The sequence below is a fragment of the Astyanax mexicanus genome, chromosome 16 (assembly GCF_023375975.1).
Source record: "Astyanax mexicanus isolate ESR-SI-001 chromosome 16, AstMex3_surface, whole genome shotgun sequence".
NCBI classification, from domain to species: domain Eukaryota; kingdom Metazoa; phylum Chordata; class Actinopteri; order Characiformes; family Acestrorhamphidae; genus Astyanax; species Astyanax mexicanus.
In genome coordinates, this window is record NC_064423.1 from 5150633 (window position 1) to 5168365 (window position 17733).

The following is a 17733-nucleotide window of genomic DNA, read 5'->3' on the forward strand; positions in this document are numbered from 1 at the left end:
GTGGATCGACACCAGCAGATGACATGTCTCTCCAAACCATCACTGATCATCAGTAAATTTTACATTTCATTTGTAAATCAAGGGATCAGAGTCTGGAGGAAGGATGTCATCTGCAGGTGTTGGTCCACTGTGTTATATAAAAAAAGAACAGGAAAAAGAAAGAATATTAAATAGCAAATATATGTTGTTATTTGTTGGAATGTTTGGATGCACTTTCCTAGTTTTGAGTTCAGCTGCTCTTTATTTGCTTCTATTAGTCCTGTTTGAGGGTTGGAGCAGGAAATGATGAAGGTTCAATTATCAGGGTAAGAGCACAGTTTTACTCAAAATATTGCAATATTGCACACAACATTATGGGTGACATACCAGAGTTCAAAAGAGGACAAATTGTTGGTGCACGTCTTGCTGGAGCATCTGTGACCAAGACAGAGTCTTTGTGATGCATCAAGAGCCACGGTATCCAGGGTAATGTCAGCATACCACCAAGAAGGACCAACCACATCCAACAGGATTAACTGTGGACGCTGTAAGAGGAAGCTGTCTGAAAGGGATGTTCGGGTGCTAACCCGGATTGTATCCAAAAAACATAAAACCACGGCTGATCAAATCACGGCAGAATTCAATGTGCACCTCAACTCTCCTGTTTCCACCAGAACTGTCCGTCACCACAATAAATTATTGTGCTCTAAAACCAGGTGTTTTAGTTTCATTGTCCAACCCCTTCTTATGTATATATATATATTGCACTGGTATTGGACATCCTGTCAATACAAGTGATGCAATATAGTGAGTGTGTATCATCAGGAGGAGGAGTGTCCTGCAGGTTAATCGTCAGAGGTTAAAGTGTAATTGTGTAAACAGACTGATATAAACAGAACTAAATAAGGTTTGAGTTTATTTGAAAGTATATGGAGCTTAATATGATTTTTTATATGAACATTAAAAAAAAATCAATTTGTAAGGTGGTGAGATTTGATTATTATATTGTGATTTTTTTTTAAAGTAAACCACTTATCTTTCTATAACCTTTTTTTTACTACACTAAACATTGATTACATTAAAATATATTGAGCTAAAGAAAACAATGTTTTAATTCTTTGGATGGTTAAAAAGGCACTGTGTCAATCTGACCCAAAACATTCCTAATGTCCTTTAAAAACATATAAAAATACACTTAGACAAACAATATATTCAGTGTTCTGTGTTTCATTTTGTTCAGTTTTAGCTCAGCAAAGAAAAGTTATAAATATATACATATATATATATATATATATATATATATATAGTTTAGGAATGTTCCTGGGTTAAACTAACAGAGCGAATGTACATGTAATGTAAATGTAAATGAATGTTTAACCATTCAAATTAAAAAAATATATATTTTTTTCTCTATGAATAAGTTTTCTTATTGTAAGTAAAGCACTTTTCTTTTCAAAACATTTGTATTACACTGAGTATTGTATATTTATATGAAATTGATTACAATTATATGATTATACTTATATTGAAAAGCTCTGGAATATAATCAAGAGGAAGATGGATGATCACAAGCCATCAAACCACCAAACTGAACTGCTTGAATTTTTGCACCAGGAGTAAAGCAGCATAAAGTTATCCAAAAGCAGTGTGTAAGACTGGTGGAGGAGAACATGATGCCAAGATGCATGAAAAAAACTGTGATTAAAACCAGGGTTATTCCACCAAATATTGATTTCTGAACTCTTAAAACTGTATGTTTATTATTATTTGAGGTCTGAAAGCATTTTGTTATTCCATTTCTAATTTTCTGCAAATAAATGCTCTAAATGAGAATATTTTTATTTGGAATTTGGGAGAAATGTCATTTATAAGGATTAACATTTCTGATGTTCCTTAAAAACATTCAAAATGTTTTATACATATATACATACAGTGAAACAAAATTAAACACTGGATACTGAACATATTGTTTTTTTATTTAGCATTTAGCATTGCTCACAAAACTCAGCTTATCTGGATAACTTCTGATTTCATTTCATTTATGAGGTGCTGAAATTTGATTATTGTATTGTGAATTACTGTAAGTAAACCAATTTTATTTCAAATACATTTTTTATTGCACTGAATACTGATTAAATTAAGCTGAACATAATATTATATTTATAGAGAAAATATTATTTTTTAATACGTTTAGATGGTTAAATATAGGCTCTTTCAGTTTAAGCCAGAAAAACCCATAATTAAACAGAACAGAACAGAACAGGCTTTAATAGAACTACATTTCCATGAACCTCTTTATGTTACTCCACATCTGGTGTTCAGGTTCATTATTACATCATACAGAGCAGATCTGTGACAGAACTGCCAAACACATCACTACTGCTGTTTATAAATCCACTTGTGCTCAGGGTCACACTCACAGAGATTAACTCATCACTACACTCACAGAGTATTACAGGGGTAAAGTACCAGATGTTTTGTTCTGGAAGGTGAAATATGTATTTTATTTCATTTATTATTATTGTATATCTCTACTTCTGAAGTCTGGCCAACCTGGATAAACAGGTGAATACATTTATTAATATAATAATAACCCCATAAAGATGAGTTATGAGTAATGTCTTAATAATTTCAACATTCTGGTTAGGATACACTCTCTTATGTTTGCTCAGATTAAGCTAAATGGGTGGTAATATTGACCAAATGTAATGTAATTTAATTGTACACTGCAAAAAACATTGAAGTCGCTCCAACTTAAAATCATTAAGCAACTCATTTCCTGGCCTTTTTTAAGTTAGTATAACTTTATGGCTCATTTGTTCTCTGCACTTTAAGTTGCCCTAACAAGTCTTAAATGTTAGCTGAACTTAAATGATTGAATCACTTTAACATAGAATTTATCATAGTTCTTTTAGCATTATCTAATATTTTAAGATGGTTAAACTTAATATATTTAGTTGAAAAATGTATGCTAGACTTGCCAACTAAAAATGTGTTGTAATTAGTTGCTAAAACATTTTAGTTAGATTAACAAATTCAGAAGTGTTTGTTGTACATGTCAACAGAAAAACACTACTAAACTGAACAATGTTTATTTAACAAAAAAAAAAATATATATATATATATATATACATATATATATACATATATATGTATATATATATGTATATATATATATACATATATATATATATATATATATGTATATATATATATATATATATATATATATATATATATATAAACTCAGTCAAGTCATCATTTGCTTTGACTCAGTTAAGTGACAAAAATGTATTATTGTATGGTAAGTAAACCTTTCAAAAACATTTTTTATTACACTGAATACTGATTAATTTTAGCTGAAGACAATGTTCATACAGAAAAAAATGTTCTTCAAAAATTGTCTCTGTCAGTTTAAGTTAAAGTTTATTTAATATATATAGGTATCCTTAGCATATTTTTACAGAACAGCCAATACTGACAGTATAATACTGGGTCCACATAAGAGTGAACTCTTTAACTCCAAAGCCAGCATACTGTGATCACTAGAAACACAGAATAAAGTTAATGTGCTCTTACAGCTCTACAACACTGAGACCTGCCAATCAACATGTATATTATAATTACTGCACGCCCAGGATAAGCTAGCTTTGGGCAACAGACAACACAAAGATGGTAAGTAAGGGAGAGGCCACACCCAATATGCAAATATATGGTACCAGGAGCCTATAGGAAAGCTGCATGAACCAACACTGTAGAAAGAGCATTGACACAGGTAGTGACTAAAACCCTAGTAAATATAACAAGACTTTAGTTTGTTGTGCAGGTTTGTTGTGTACCTAAAAAGATTGGTTGGGATTACATAAATAAATTATATTAAGGAAAAAATACACAATGTCTTGTATTTTGAACAAATGTGGAGTAATTAAAAACTAGATATATTCATGTAAAGGTAGAAACATATTTTTTGTTGTTAATAACACAGATTTAATTATGTTACATTTACTAACGCTCAGATTTATTTTTTTCAGTGTAGTGTATGTAAACTTTTGACTTTGCAAAAAGTAATAAAAAATGGAATTGGTCTAAGAAATTCTCTCTCTCTCTCTCTCCTTTATTCTGATTTAATGACAGACAGTGAGAAAAAGATGCATGTATATTTTATATATGTATGGTGTATGTACACTTCTGGTTTTAACTGTATGTTCTATGTTTTATATTTAGTTGGACTCAGGGTCCTGCTACCAGATTTTTGTACAGCTTATTTTTGTGATAACATCAGTAAAACATAAATTCGATTGAATTGCTAAATTCATGATTAGAATAGCTCTACTGAGGGACAAGTATGACTAAAATAGCACTGTTGAGGATAATTTATGACTAGATTAACACTTCTGAGGTAAACTGTAGTTTTGCAGTTAATACAAATTATATTCTCATATCCCCCATTTGATCTCATACCTACATTTCTAAAATAAAAAAAATGAAATGTTCACTTTTAGCATATCAATCACGATTAATATTACGGCATGATAGAAACAAAGCATCCCAGCAACGATGCATGTTAATATAAATATTAACACAGCTGTTTCAGACCTACGTCTAACTTCCCTAACTGAGTATTAGAAACACACACATACACACACACACACACACACACACACACACACACACACACACACACACAAACACAGTGTCTAGACTGACAATGGCCAGTATTTTATTTTAAACTGTTGTTATTAGTTTCACTGATGTTTAGGGAAGTGTCTGTCATTCCGACTCATCAATCTGTTTGTATCTGCTTAACCAATCAGCAGCTGACTGTCTTTTTTTTACAGTCTTTTCCCTTCTGTTAGCCCCGCCCCCTTCAGACCACCGGCGCTGTTCTCACACAAACACCTGACCAATAAAAGCCAGCTGGCAGCTGGTCAGTGGCGGGTGGCAGGTGAAGGTCAGTAAACTGGACTGTTAGCACGTACACAAATATTTACGGTCGGTCAGTAATACGGTGACATTGCGGTCTGAGGACAGACTGAGGACACTGAGGGAGTTTAAACACAGAGCGAGAGGAAGAATAGCAACGTTTATTCACAGCAGCATTTCCACACCGTCCAAAAACACACTGTATAAAATCAGCACTGAAATATTATTAATATATATATATATATATATATATATATATATATATATATATATACTCTAATATACAACTTTTACATCACACTGAAACTTTAACTACATTACATTACACTACAGCTACTTCAACTAATACTGTACACATCATATGCACATAATAATAATAATCTGTTAGCATGCTAATATGCTTCAGTGTAAATATGTCTGATTATAAATAGAACCTATAAATAATATATACAAAACACTACTATACTTTTTATATCTACAAACCCATACTACGATAAATCATTAGTTATTGTTATTATTATTATTATTATTATTATTATTATTATTATTATTATTATTATTATTAGGGATGCACAGAATATTTGCCCAAACTATTATTTACTGTTACTGTTTAATATGTAAAAAAAATGAAAAATTGCCATATTGTAGTGTTTTATCGGAATTTTAAACAGTGCCAACAGGCTTTCACTCCTACCTCCTTAAGAAAAGGCACTGCTGAGGTACATTTATGAAAAAAAGTGTATTGCTGAGGTACATTTATATTTAGGAGTAGAATAGTCCACCCTATTCTACGTTAAGGTTAATTTATGATAAGACTTGCTATACTGAGGTAAATTTATGAAAAATATTACAATTCCCAGGTAAATTCAGGATTAAAGTTACTATGCTGAGGTAAATTTATGACTAAAATAGCTCTACAGAGGAAAATGTATGAAAAATATTACAATGTAAATTTATGATTACAATTAATATACTGAGGTAACTTTATGATTACAATTACTATACTGAGGTAAATTTCTGATTAGAACAGCCCTACAAAGGTAAATCTATTATTATAATAGCTCTACTGAGGTAAATTCATGCTGAACATTCATAACAAGAATGTTTTTGATTAGTTTAAACTATTTCTTGGAGTTAATTAGAGTAAACTAGTTTTTTTGCCTTTTCTTTAAAAAGCAATACAAAAAAATAGGCAAAAAACAATATGTTCAGTATCCTGTGTGTTAATTTTGTTCAGTTTTAGCACAGCTAAAAATAATAATTTAGGTTCATCCCTAATTATAATAATAATAAAAAAGGCAAATTTCTTTGATGTCCACTTAATATACAAATATAATATATATATATATATATATATATATATATATATATATATATGACCAGATATACACATGTAGCATTACACACAAAACTCTTATCTTATCTGAGTAACACTGCTGATTGCTGATGTTTATAAATCTGCAGTCGTTTCCTGTTTTGAGAATAATCAGGTCTGTAGATCAGGGTCAGGTCAGGACTCAGGTCTCAGGACTCAGGTCTCAGGACTTGGGTCTCAGGACTCGGGTCTCGGGTTCAGTCCTCCTCGCTGCAGGACCCGCAGGAGCTGTAGGAGCTGTCGCTGCACTCCGCCGTGTACGGGAACTTGTGGATGCTGCGGTTGATTTTGGGGACCCAGGCCCGCGGGATCAGGAACGTCGCCAGATTAAACAAATCCACAAACACTTTATACCGATCACTAAACACAGGAGAAAAAACGAGCGTCAGTATCATTCAGTCTCAGTCATTCAACTATAAATAATTAATCAATTAATCAATTTATCAATCAACCTTTATTTTCACTCGGTAATACACTGAGGGTTTTTAACGCAGCCGAGCATTTACACAATTAAAGAGACTGAAAAATACAATCAATCAAGAATTTAATTAGATAAGCTAAAATAATGGACTTTGTAAAAAACTATCAAAATTAAATTGTAAAAGCATTAAAAAAACAAGAGAACAATATAAGGCTTAATTAGGACAGAATAAAAGAATTCAGCATAAAAGGATAAGCGGACAGGCTAAAACGTAAACAATAAAATAAATAATGTTCTACTCTGTGTTTGCCTTTATTGCCCTGTGTTTGCCCGTATTTCCATGTGTTTGCCTTTATTGCCCTGTGTTTGCCTATTACACTGTGTTTGCCTGTATTACCCTGTGTGTGTTTGCCTGTATTACCCTGTGTTTGTCTATTTTACCATGTCTTTATCTGTATTACCCTGTGTTTGCCTGTATTACCCTGAGTGTGCCTTAATTACCCTGTGTGTGTTTGCCTGTATTACCCTGTGTTTGCCTGTATTACCCTGTGTGTGTTTGCCTGTATTACCCTGTGTGTGTTTGCCTGTATTACCCTGTGTGTGTTTGCCTGTATTACCCTGTGTTTGCCTGTATTACCCTGTGTGTGTTTGCCTGTATTACCCTGTGTGTGTTTGCCTGTATTACCCTGTGTGTGTTTGCCTGTATTACCCTGCGTGTGTTTGCCTGTATTACCCTGTGTGTGTTTGCCTGTATTACCCTGTGTGTGTTTGCCTGTATTACCCTGTGTTTGCCTGTATTACCCTGCGTGCGTTTGCCTGTATTACCCTGTGTGTGTTTGCCTGTATTACCCTGTGTGTGTTTGCCTGTATTACCCTGTGTTTGCCTGTATTACCCTGTGTGTGTTTGCCTGTATTACCCTATATGTGTTTGCCTGTATTACCCTGTGTTTGCCTGTATTACCCTGTGTTTGCCTGTATTACCCTGTGTGTGTTTGCCTGTATTACCCTGTATGTGTTTGCCTGTATTACCCTGTGTGTGTTTGCCTGTATTACCCTGTGTTTGCTTGTATTACCCTGTGTGTGTTTGCCTGTATTACCCTGTGTGTGTTTGCCTGTATTACCCTGTGTTTGCCTGTATTACCCTGTGTTTGCCTGTATTACCCTGTGTTTGCCTGTATTACCCTGTGTGTGTTTGCCTGTATTACCCTGTATGTGTTTGCCTGTATTACCCTGTGTGTGTTTGCCTGTATTACCCTGTGTTTGCCTGTATTACCCTGTGTGTGTTTGCCTGTATTACCCTGTGTGTGTTTGCCTGTATTACCCTGTGTTTGCCTGTATTACCCTGTGTTTGCCTGTATTACCCTGTGTGTGTTTGCCTGTATTACCCTGTGTGTTTGCCTGTATTATCCTGTGTGTGTTTGCCTGTATTATCCTGTGTGTGTTTGCCTGTATTACCCTGTGTGTGTTTGCCTGTATTATCCTGTGTGTGTTTGCCTGTATTACCCTGTGTGTGTTTGCCTGTATTATCCTGTGTGTGTTTGCCTGTATTACCCTGTGTGTGTTTGCCTGTATTACCCTGTGTGTGTTTGCCTGTATTACCCTGTGTGTGTTTGCCTGTATTACCCTGTGTGTGTTTGCCTGTATTATCCTGTGTGTGTTTGCCTGTATTACCCTGTGTGTGTTTGCCTGTATTACCCTGTGTGTGTTTGCCTGTATTACCCTGTGTGTGTTTGCCTGTATTACCCTGTGTGTGTTTGCCTGTATTATCCTGTGTGTGTTTGCCTGTATTACCCTGTATGTGTTTGCCCGTATTACCCTGTGTTTGCCTGTATTACCCTGTGTGTGTTTGCCTGTATTACCCTGTGTTTGCCTGTATTACCCTGTGTGTGTTTGCCTGTATTACCCTGTGTTTGCCTGTATTATCCTGTGTGTGTTTGCCTGTATTACCCTGTGTTATACCCTGACATTTGGAGTTGAACAGCAAGTTGAAAGATAAAATCTTAAGATCTGAAGTTGGAGGTCACAGTAAGATGTTCTGACCTGACAGTAGAGCGCAGGTAATGGTAACCTGAGGATCCACCTGTGCCGGCTTTGCTGCCGATCATTCTGTGAGCCATGCACACGTGATTATCTGGAAAAGATTAGTGAATGTTACCTTTATATTAGTCATAAATAAAGGGATGATCGAACATGTATACAGTATTTTCAGAATTAGATCTGATACATGTCACAAGTTCTAAATCTGACTCACATCTCCATTTGGTCATAAGAACATCCACCTCCATCAGATTCGTCAGAAGCTGAAACGGCACCTGAAAACGAGGCTCCTCTCTAAAGAAATGATTCAAGAGAAATGGCATAAAATAACTGAAACTATTAGTAAAAATATTTAACATATATTTAACTATGAACAAAGTGAAAACCACTAAATGATTTTTATATGATCATATTTTGCTCAAAAGTTTAGAAGTTTAGACCCCCCCCCCCCCCCCTTAAATTCAGTGTTTTTTTTTCATCATTTTAACATTTTCTGTATTGTATTTTAATACTAAACTCATCCAAACTATAAATAAAAACATTCATTATTGAAAAAATAAATAACCAGAGTGTCACCTGGAATTTAGGCTTTCAGTTAACAGCTGTGCTGAACTCATCAAGAGTTAATTACTTGAATTTCTTGTCTCTTAATAAAGTGTTTGAGAGCATCAGTTAAAGTAAAGTAGTGAAGAGGTAGAGTTACAGGTATACAGTGAATAGTGAATATTTATAGAGTAATGTTCTAATCCAGATTATGAGAAGCAAGAAGTTAACTAAATAAAGAAACATACTTTGAAAGCTTCTTCACAGAGTATTTTGGTTTGTTTAACACTGTTTTTAAGTTACTACATGATTCCTTATGTGTTCCTTCATAGTATGATAGATCATTTCACTATACATTTACTATGCAGATAAAATAAATAAATAAATGAGAAGGTGTATCCAAACTTTTGACTGGTACTGTACATACTGTTTTAACTCGGGAATTGAAAACTACGATTTCTCACCTGTAGAAGTAGATCATCAGCGCTCCCTGAAGAGCCTTGTAGGAGAGCCGTCGCTCACCTGTCAGTAAAGGAGATACAGGATGAGTGATGGTGTAAAGCAGTGGCGTGCAGTGAATATAGTGAGTCCCCTTTTGCAATAACCCCCCATACCCCACCACCCCGCCGCCGGCCGATCGACACATAGAAAAAATATTACAATAACTACATATTCTCTGTCCTGACTTAGTTATATTAACTTAATACACATCAACAGCCAACAAATACAACAGCTACAAACTACAAAAGTATACAATAGACCCAACAATCAATGCTTCATTTGCCTACAAGTACAACCGTTCAACAAAGATCACTCATTTGTATGCCTACAGTACCAGAGCCAGAGCAGCCAAAACATTAAGTACACACAAAAACTCACCAGTCAGGCGGCCTTTTACTGTGAATTAGTTTTACATTGAAGGGTAGCCTTAAAAAGGGCCTTTTAATATAATATGACACAATATCTGTCTGATTTACAGCCGCAATTCCAATCAATAATGATAGTTAGCTTATAATCTATTGAATTAATCCAGAATGAGCTCCGTTTATGATTAAGCAACACCTTCAACCCAGCACTGAGAAGGGGTTAGACAGCCATGGCCCCGCCCCCCGAGTGACTCATTAGACTCATTACTACACCCTTCTCAAAATCAGGGTCACGCAGTCACGCGGGGGCAGAAACCATTTTAAAAAGCTTTGATTGGTTAAAACAGCTGTCAGTCAGATAAGAGTCCTGTAGCAACTGAAAAACACAGACTAATGCTTTAAATTAGTTGCTGATTTTTAATTTTAGTTAATTTATAAAATAAATTCTTACCCTTACAATTGTAAGACTGGTGGAGGAGAACATGATGCCAGGATGCATGAAAACTGTGATTAAAAACCAACCAGGGTTATTCCACCAAATACAGATTATTTCTGAAATCTTAAAACTTTATAAATATGAACTTTTGAAAGTTTTCTTTGCATTATTTGAGGTCTGAAAGCTCTGCAACTTTTTTTGTTATTTCAGCCATTTCTCAATTTCTACAAATAAATGCTGTAAATTACAATATTTTTATTGTTGTCTGTAGTTTATAGAATAAAACAACAATGTTCATTTTAATCAAACATAAACCTATAAATAACAAAATCAGAGAAACTGATTCAGAAACTGAAGTGCTCTCTTCATTTTTTTTCAAATCTGTTTTAGTGAAAATATTTAAAATATATTTAACTATTAACAAAGTGAAAACCACTGAATTATTTTTATATGACCATATTTTGCTCAAAAGTTGGAGCTCCCCTTAAATTCAGAGTTTTAATTATTCAGATATTATTAATTTAACATTTTCTGCATTGTAGAATAATACTAAACTCATCCAAACTATAAAGAAAGAAAAGAAAAACGTGAAATTACTGAAAAAATGTTAATTATATATTTTATATAAAAAAAAAATCAAAGTAACACTTCTTGTTTAGATGACAAATAAATGCTATAAATTACGATATATTTATTTGGAATTTGGGAGAAATGTTGGATGAAGTTTATAGAATAAAACAACAATGTTATCTATTTTTCCAGAGCTGTATGTAATTATATATATGGGTTTTGAGTCAGTGATCACCTTTGCTTAGTAGATGATCGTGGCGTTTGGAGTCGAACAGCGAGTTGAACAGCTCAATCTGTTTGCTGAGATCCTCCAGCAGCTCCTGCTTCGTCTCACAGTCTGACATTTTCTGCAATCAAACAAAAAACCTGATTAAACCGAAGTTTATATAAAAATAAATAAAGCCGTGACTGGAATGATAGGAAACCAGACTGAGAGACTGACCTCCAGCTTCTGTTTCTCTGATCTGAAGCCCTCCTCAACGTTCACCTGCAGCTTCCCCCAGAAGTTAAATCCATCTTCCTCCAGGCCTGGAGTTCTCTCCAGCCATTGCTAGAAGATCACACAATCATATATCATATAAATCAGGGGTATTTCATTACAATTCAGTCCGGTCCAGTTAGAGAAAATTTTGTCAGACCAAAGTATGGAGCGTCGTCACTTTTTACTTGTGTTATGATTCAGTATTACATCCTGTTTACTAAAGAAGCCTATAGTAGTTCTATCAGTGTTTTATTAATGTCATCAACTGAAAGAGTGAAAAACAAATTACAAATACTATTCAGTATTTTTCAACAATATTTTTTGTTTTAAATAGGCCTGTCACATTAACAATGACATTTTTGACCTATCCTACAATAAATGGAAACACTCTCAAAAATGTATAATAACTTATCGAGTCTATTAATGTGAATCTGTTTGTCAACTTTGTTTTAAAAATGCTATTTTTATTCTATTTGTTCATATTAGATTTAGGCCTGCCTGTTATGATAATTACATTAATGACAAATATATGCACTATATATGGAGAAATGTTTGATGAACTTGTTTGGCCTGAAGATCAGCTTTGTTTAAAAACAGCAGATTTATTTTATTTAATATTATTACTGTTAGAATGTTTTATAAAGGTAGTATTTTAATTTATTTCATCTGAATCAGTCTTTCTCACACATATATATATATATATATACACATATATAAAATACATAATATAAAAAATATATCTAATATATATATTTATATAGTTGTAATATTTCAAGAATAAAGACAAAGAAATCTATTTTAGCAATCTTTCGGCGAGCCGTTAACTGAGCAGCTTGATTTAGGGCGTACATGTCAGTGTGTCTTCGCTATCGTAACGACAGGAAAAGTACACCTTGCGCATTTTCGCAATGTGCAAAACTCATGTACTAATTCTCTTAATTAATCATGGGTGTGGTTAATATTTTGGATGTAACGTGAAATACAAACGTCTGCACATTAAACACAAATGATTAATGAAGATCATCCTCCACCCTCACAGCTCGAGATGGTTGAATATCACAGGTTAGAAATGTGGTGTTTTACCTCCACCAGCTGCAGCAGGGTGCGCTCCTGCTCGGTCTGGAGTAAAGCTTGGCTCTCCTGGCCGTGGAAATTGTCTCGGTAGTGCCGGCGGTTATAGGGAACCCTCAAGTTTTCTGCGACTCCAATTTTATTTTCCAGAAGACGAAACTGCAGACTCTGGAAGCCTGAAGCTGAAGACAAGTACTCCCTATAACACACAAAACACACACACACACAGGTTTAACAGTGTCGTCTGTAAAACAAAAGCGGTGATTTTCTGGCACCCCAGCAGCCAAAAAGTTCCTCTTTCAAAAAAAACAGAGAAGTACTGTTATATCAAGAAGCCCAGGTTAGAAATGTGAACAGTATATTTTTATACATTTTAAATACATTTTAGATCCTTAATTGCCTTAATCTACATGGTGTCTAACACATTTACATTTAGATTTGATTTAAAAACTATAAGCTACAAAATATTATAAATAAATATATATCTTTCATATGTATACAACACTGTACTCAGAATAAAACTAATTCACTCATAAAGTAAAGCACAGTTACTAAAACCCTCCTAAAAAAAAGGTGTTGTAATATTTGTAATATTTCAAGAATAAAGACAAAGAAATCTATTTAAGCAATCTTTAATGGCTAATGGTTAACTGCGCAGCTTGATTTAGGGCGTATATGTCATTGTGTCTTTGCTATCATAACGACAGGATAACCTTGCGCATCTTGTAATGTGCAAAACTCATGTCTTAATTCTCTTAATTAATCATGGGTGTGGTTAATATTTTGGGCGTAATGTAAAATAAACAGAGGTGGAAAAAGTACTGAAAATTGTAATTGAGTAAAAGTATTTTTACTTTGCTAAAATTCTACTCAAGTAAAAGTAAAAGTACCCATCTAAAAATCTACTCGAGTAAAAGTAAAAAAGTACTCAATTTAAAATTTACTTTGAGTAAAAGTTACATAATTACTTTTTTAATTATTTGATGTAAAAAAGTAAAACAAATCATAAATTAAATTGTTTTTAATTAACTATTATTCCACATAATAATTTGGACCTTTCAGGCAGTATTTGTTCAGACCACCCCATAAAGCATTTTCAAGAACAAGTGTTATAGGTTTCTATGATCCATTTTTTTTCTTTACTGTTAAAAAGTTATGGTCATATAGGTGATGTATTTTTATAGTTTTACAGACAATTGTTTTTTTTTCCAGCATTTAATTATTTACTCAGTAATGGGGAGTTTTCCAATGTGGCAAAGTAAATTACTTGTGTTAAAATGTACTTGAGTAAAATTACCTATTTTAAAAACTACTTTAAAAATGACAAATTACTCATAAAATCTACTCAATTACAGTAACTTGAGTAAATGTAATTCATTACTTTCCACCTCTGGCAACAAACCAATCAGAGTGTCTCTTGCTCATCATTCATTTAAGAGCCAGGTGAGCTCTAACTTTGTGGGATTGATATCAGTGAGTATCATGACGTGTCTTTTGCACATGTAAAAAGATAAAGCTCAGGAAGTTCAACAGTAATTTTCTGTAGGTAAAATCTGTCTACCTGAAATCGTAGAAGTCCAGAGCGGTCATGGTCTCCAGCACAGCGAACTGATCCACCAGCAGCCTGAAGATCATAGTGATCCTGTGGATCCTGCTGACCACCGTCAGCATGTTCCTCTCGTCACGAACCTGAGAACACAGAGTTCCTCAGTGCTCAGGTGTGTTTCTGGCAGGTGTAGTGTGGTGCAGGGGTTTGAGATTGTGATGAACATTGACTCACGTGGTTATGGATGAAGATCTTCCGCACTGAATCCAGTTCCCACAGAATCTGTTTAAACCATAACTCATACGCTGCATAAACAGAACAAAAACACAGTATAATCCATGAACATAAAAAAAAGTATTTGCCCCTTTTTTGTCATACTGATATTTTCCCGATAATCAGAATAAAGTCCTATCTGGATCGGGATTAGTTTCTCAGGGAGGCTTCTATAAAAAAATATTTTACACTTCTACTCTTCTAGTGATAAAACTCCTGCATCTGGACTGCAATTGTAAAAACAGGAGGACCAGTGAGTTTTTAGACTTTTTCCTCGGTCACATGACATCACGGCGTTCAGTAGCTCCTCCATTTCCACTCGCTGTTGTTTTTTTACGCGGATCTCCGTGGAAACGCACGACCAAAGTGTAATGACGGTGCGCGGCAGTGGCCAAATAGCTATTTTATTAAACACGAGGTGACAAAACTCAGAGATGTGCATCTGGACGGGACTAAAATTACCGGTGGAGCACGGAGTTCAGAGAAAAACAGTAGATAATTCAGCCTGTAATTTTTTTAGAGGACGTCTGAGAAAAACACATACATGGTCATTCCGGACGGGAATAAAATCACAGAGGATTAAAACCCCCATAAAAGAGAAAATTACCCCAGAACCCCCTGAGAAACTAATCCCGTCCGGATAGGGCTTAAAATATCCAAACTAATCTAGCCCTGTGTGAAAAAGTGTTTGTCCCCTATATCTAATTACTCTCTTTGTAACTCAGCTTTACAAAAAGTGTGATTAATTACAGTTTATTTAATGAGGGGTTAGATTGTTTTGGATAGATTTTGTCCCTTAAAGCAGCACTAGGTAGGATTTCCTTGATTTTTGATCTTTTTAAAGAAGTAAAATTACAGCTTGAAACTCACTGCAGCGCTGCATTGAGTTGTAATAGGAGGAATAGCGGTGCTCTCGTGTCTGTGCCGGAGCTCCTCTGAGCTCAAACCAGACTCTGTAAGTTTTCGGTGGCGGCCGCGACCAACGCTTGCGAGAACTGCGACCTGCTTTCCGACCTTTAGTTCTAACAGTTCTACAAGGACTACTGGTTCATTATTTACAAACTAACTTACAGACACTCTGGCAGAAGCTGGAAAGAGAAACTAATCTGCCTGAAACATTTATTACACTCTACAACTTTAGGTGGAGCCTACGAGCACAAAATCTCAATCCAACCTAGTGGAGCTTTAATAAATAAAACCATTATTAAAAATATATATTTTTATATTCACTCAGGTTATATTTGTTCTATATTAAAGTTTGTTTAATAATCTGAAAATGTAAGTATAAAAAAAAAGCACAATTAAGAAATCTGTAAGGGGCAAATACTTTTTCATGCCACTGTAACTGTAAAGTGAATAAATGCACATTTATTACCTTGGTGTGTTACAATGAACAGATGCTCATCATGGATTTTGTTTCCTCTCAGTTCACTTTGTAGCACCTGAGCATTAACGATCTTATCCAGCTGTGTGCAGAAAAAAAAATATATATAGATTATTTGGTGCCACTTTAAAATAAGACTACCTTTATGAAAACACCTTAATATATTATACAAATATTATATTATAACACATATATAGAAAGGGCAACAATGACCTGTTGTTTGTTAAATAGTGAACCCACAGCCATCTATATTGTTGCCCTTTCTACGTATGTATTATAACTGATTATTAATGACTTTTAAGACATTTACAACCTAATAAGGGATATGAGTGCAATAATGCAAAACACATTAACTTGCTCTTATAGCCTTAAACACTGAGACCAGGCACTACAATTTACAAATTGCAGTCATATGTGTGTGTGTGTTACATAAAGTGTTTGTCTGTTCAAATTATGCAGTAAACTAAAAAAAGCAGAGATAAGTGTTTTATATAATATATAATATATATCATCGCTGCCCTATGAAAAACATTTATCTCCATTTTTGTCTTTTTTTATTTTATTACATAATTTGAACAGACAAACTGTCCCTTTCACTGTGCCGAAATTTCTTGATGAATGGACCAATAGAAACTCTTTTTACATTGACTTCCATTGAAAGTTTACAAGGTTTTTTCTCTCTACTGTGAGCGATGATATATATGTATATATAATTGAATTTTACAGATTATTTAGTTAGATTAACTTTTAACAAGAAATTGTTAAATATGTTTTTTTTCAGAAACCTTAAATATAGGAATAATGGGTAAAACTGCAGGTATATTTATGTTAATTACCTGCAGGTAGTCTCCATAGGTGATTCCTCCTTTTGCTGCTTTGTTGATGCCTTTTTGAGAGTCATCCTCGTCATCAATGTCACTGCTTTTGGCTTTCAGTCTAATAATTATAACATTATTTGACATCCATAAAAATCTGTTACAGGTCAAAGTGATGCAGTACCAAATTATTTTAAATAATTTTTTTTTGTAATTGTAATCAGTACAAAAGAATTCTGTAAAATTATGTAATATGGATAATATTTGTAAAATGATTGAATAAACATAATAATTAATTATGAAAGTAATAATACTTCAAATGCTTATAATAGAATACTATTATTATTTATACTGATATAAATTTTTTAATAAAAAATAAATAAATAAAATAACTGATACGCACGGATGCAGTTTGGTAAAAAATGGACATCCACTCATGTTTTAAATTGAATTCCTCCGTCTTTCCTTGTTTTTTTATGATGTTCTGGAGATTTCACAAGCGTCTCCACTATTTAACGCATGGCTCTGTCCAATCAAATCACTGCCCCCAACCCCTGCCCATCACACACTGAGCATGACTGCGCAGGGTCACGTGACCCAGTGTTTGTATACAATCCTGTGTGACCGTCGGCTCGACCTTTCTGAGCTTATCTGAGGAAAACGTAGTTGATGATTCGGATCGATGGAACTTCAAAGCGCTTTTTAACAAATTCATACTGATTTTTACTCTCTCGCCTCAGCAGCCGGTCTGAATCAGAGCATCAGTTATAACAGAACAGCGTAAAATCATCTAAAACTCAAATACAGCAAGAAAAATAATTTCATAGAAATAATTCATAGAAAGAGAGAAAAATACGCAGCCAGGATAATCAATACTGGGGTGAGCACAGAGGTGCACCAACTCAAACAATCGTATGTTTGTACCGGTGTGTTCTCGTGGTCAGGACACTTTATCTACCGTCCAGTATAAACAGCAGCAGCCAATGACGAAGCAGCACAGACAGACAGACAGA

At 34.2% G+C, this 17733-nt stretch overlaps 1 protein-coding gene across 1 annotated transcript; it reads right to left on the reverse strand.

Annotated features, from left to right (window-relative positions):
* Nucleotides 1-5043: 5043 nt before the first annotated feature.
* On the reverse strand, nt 5044-17213 carry tdo2b (tryptophan 2,3-dioxygenase b). Its single transcript, XM_022669537.2, has 12 exons — nt 17124-17213; nt 16742-16841; nt 15897-15987; nt 14483-14553; nt 14264-14391; nt 12715-12901; nt 11593-11700; nt 11386-11497; nt 9743-9800; nt 8950-9029; nt 8739-8829; nt 5044-6637 (listed from the first exon to the last, which is right to left on the reverse strand). The coding sequence occupies exons 1-12, from the start codon at nt 17156-17158 to the stop codon at nt 6475-6477; spliced, it is 1224 nt and encodes a 407-aa protein (XP_022525258.2). The 5' UTR covers nt 17159-17213; the 3' UTR covers nt 5044-6474.
* Between the last annotated feature and the right edge of the window lie 520 nt (nt 17214-17733).

Bases quoted from the DNA above. Each gene is read 5' to 3' on its own strand.
- tdo2b (XM_022669537.2), bottom strand. From the start codon at position 17,158: ATGAGTGGATGTCCATTTTTTACCAAACTGCATCC. The intron at 16,842-17,123 runs GTGCGTATCAGT...TATAATTATTAG, and splicing joins TTTTTTACCAAACTGCATCC to ACTGAAAGCCAAAAGCAGTG. The intron at 11,498-11,592 runs GTCAGTCTCTCA...GTTTGATTGCAG, and splicing joins CAGAGAAACAGAAGCTGGAG to AAAATGTCAGACTGTGAGAC.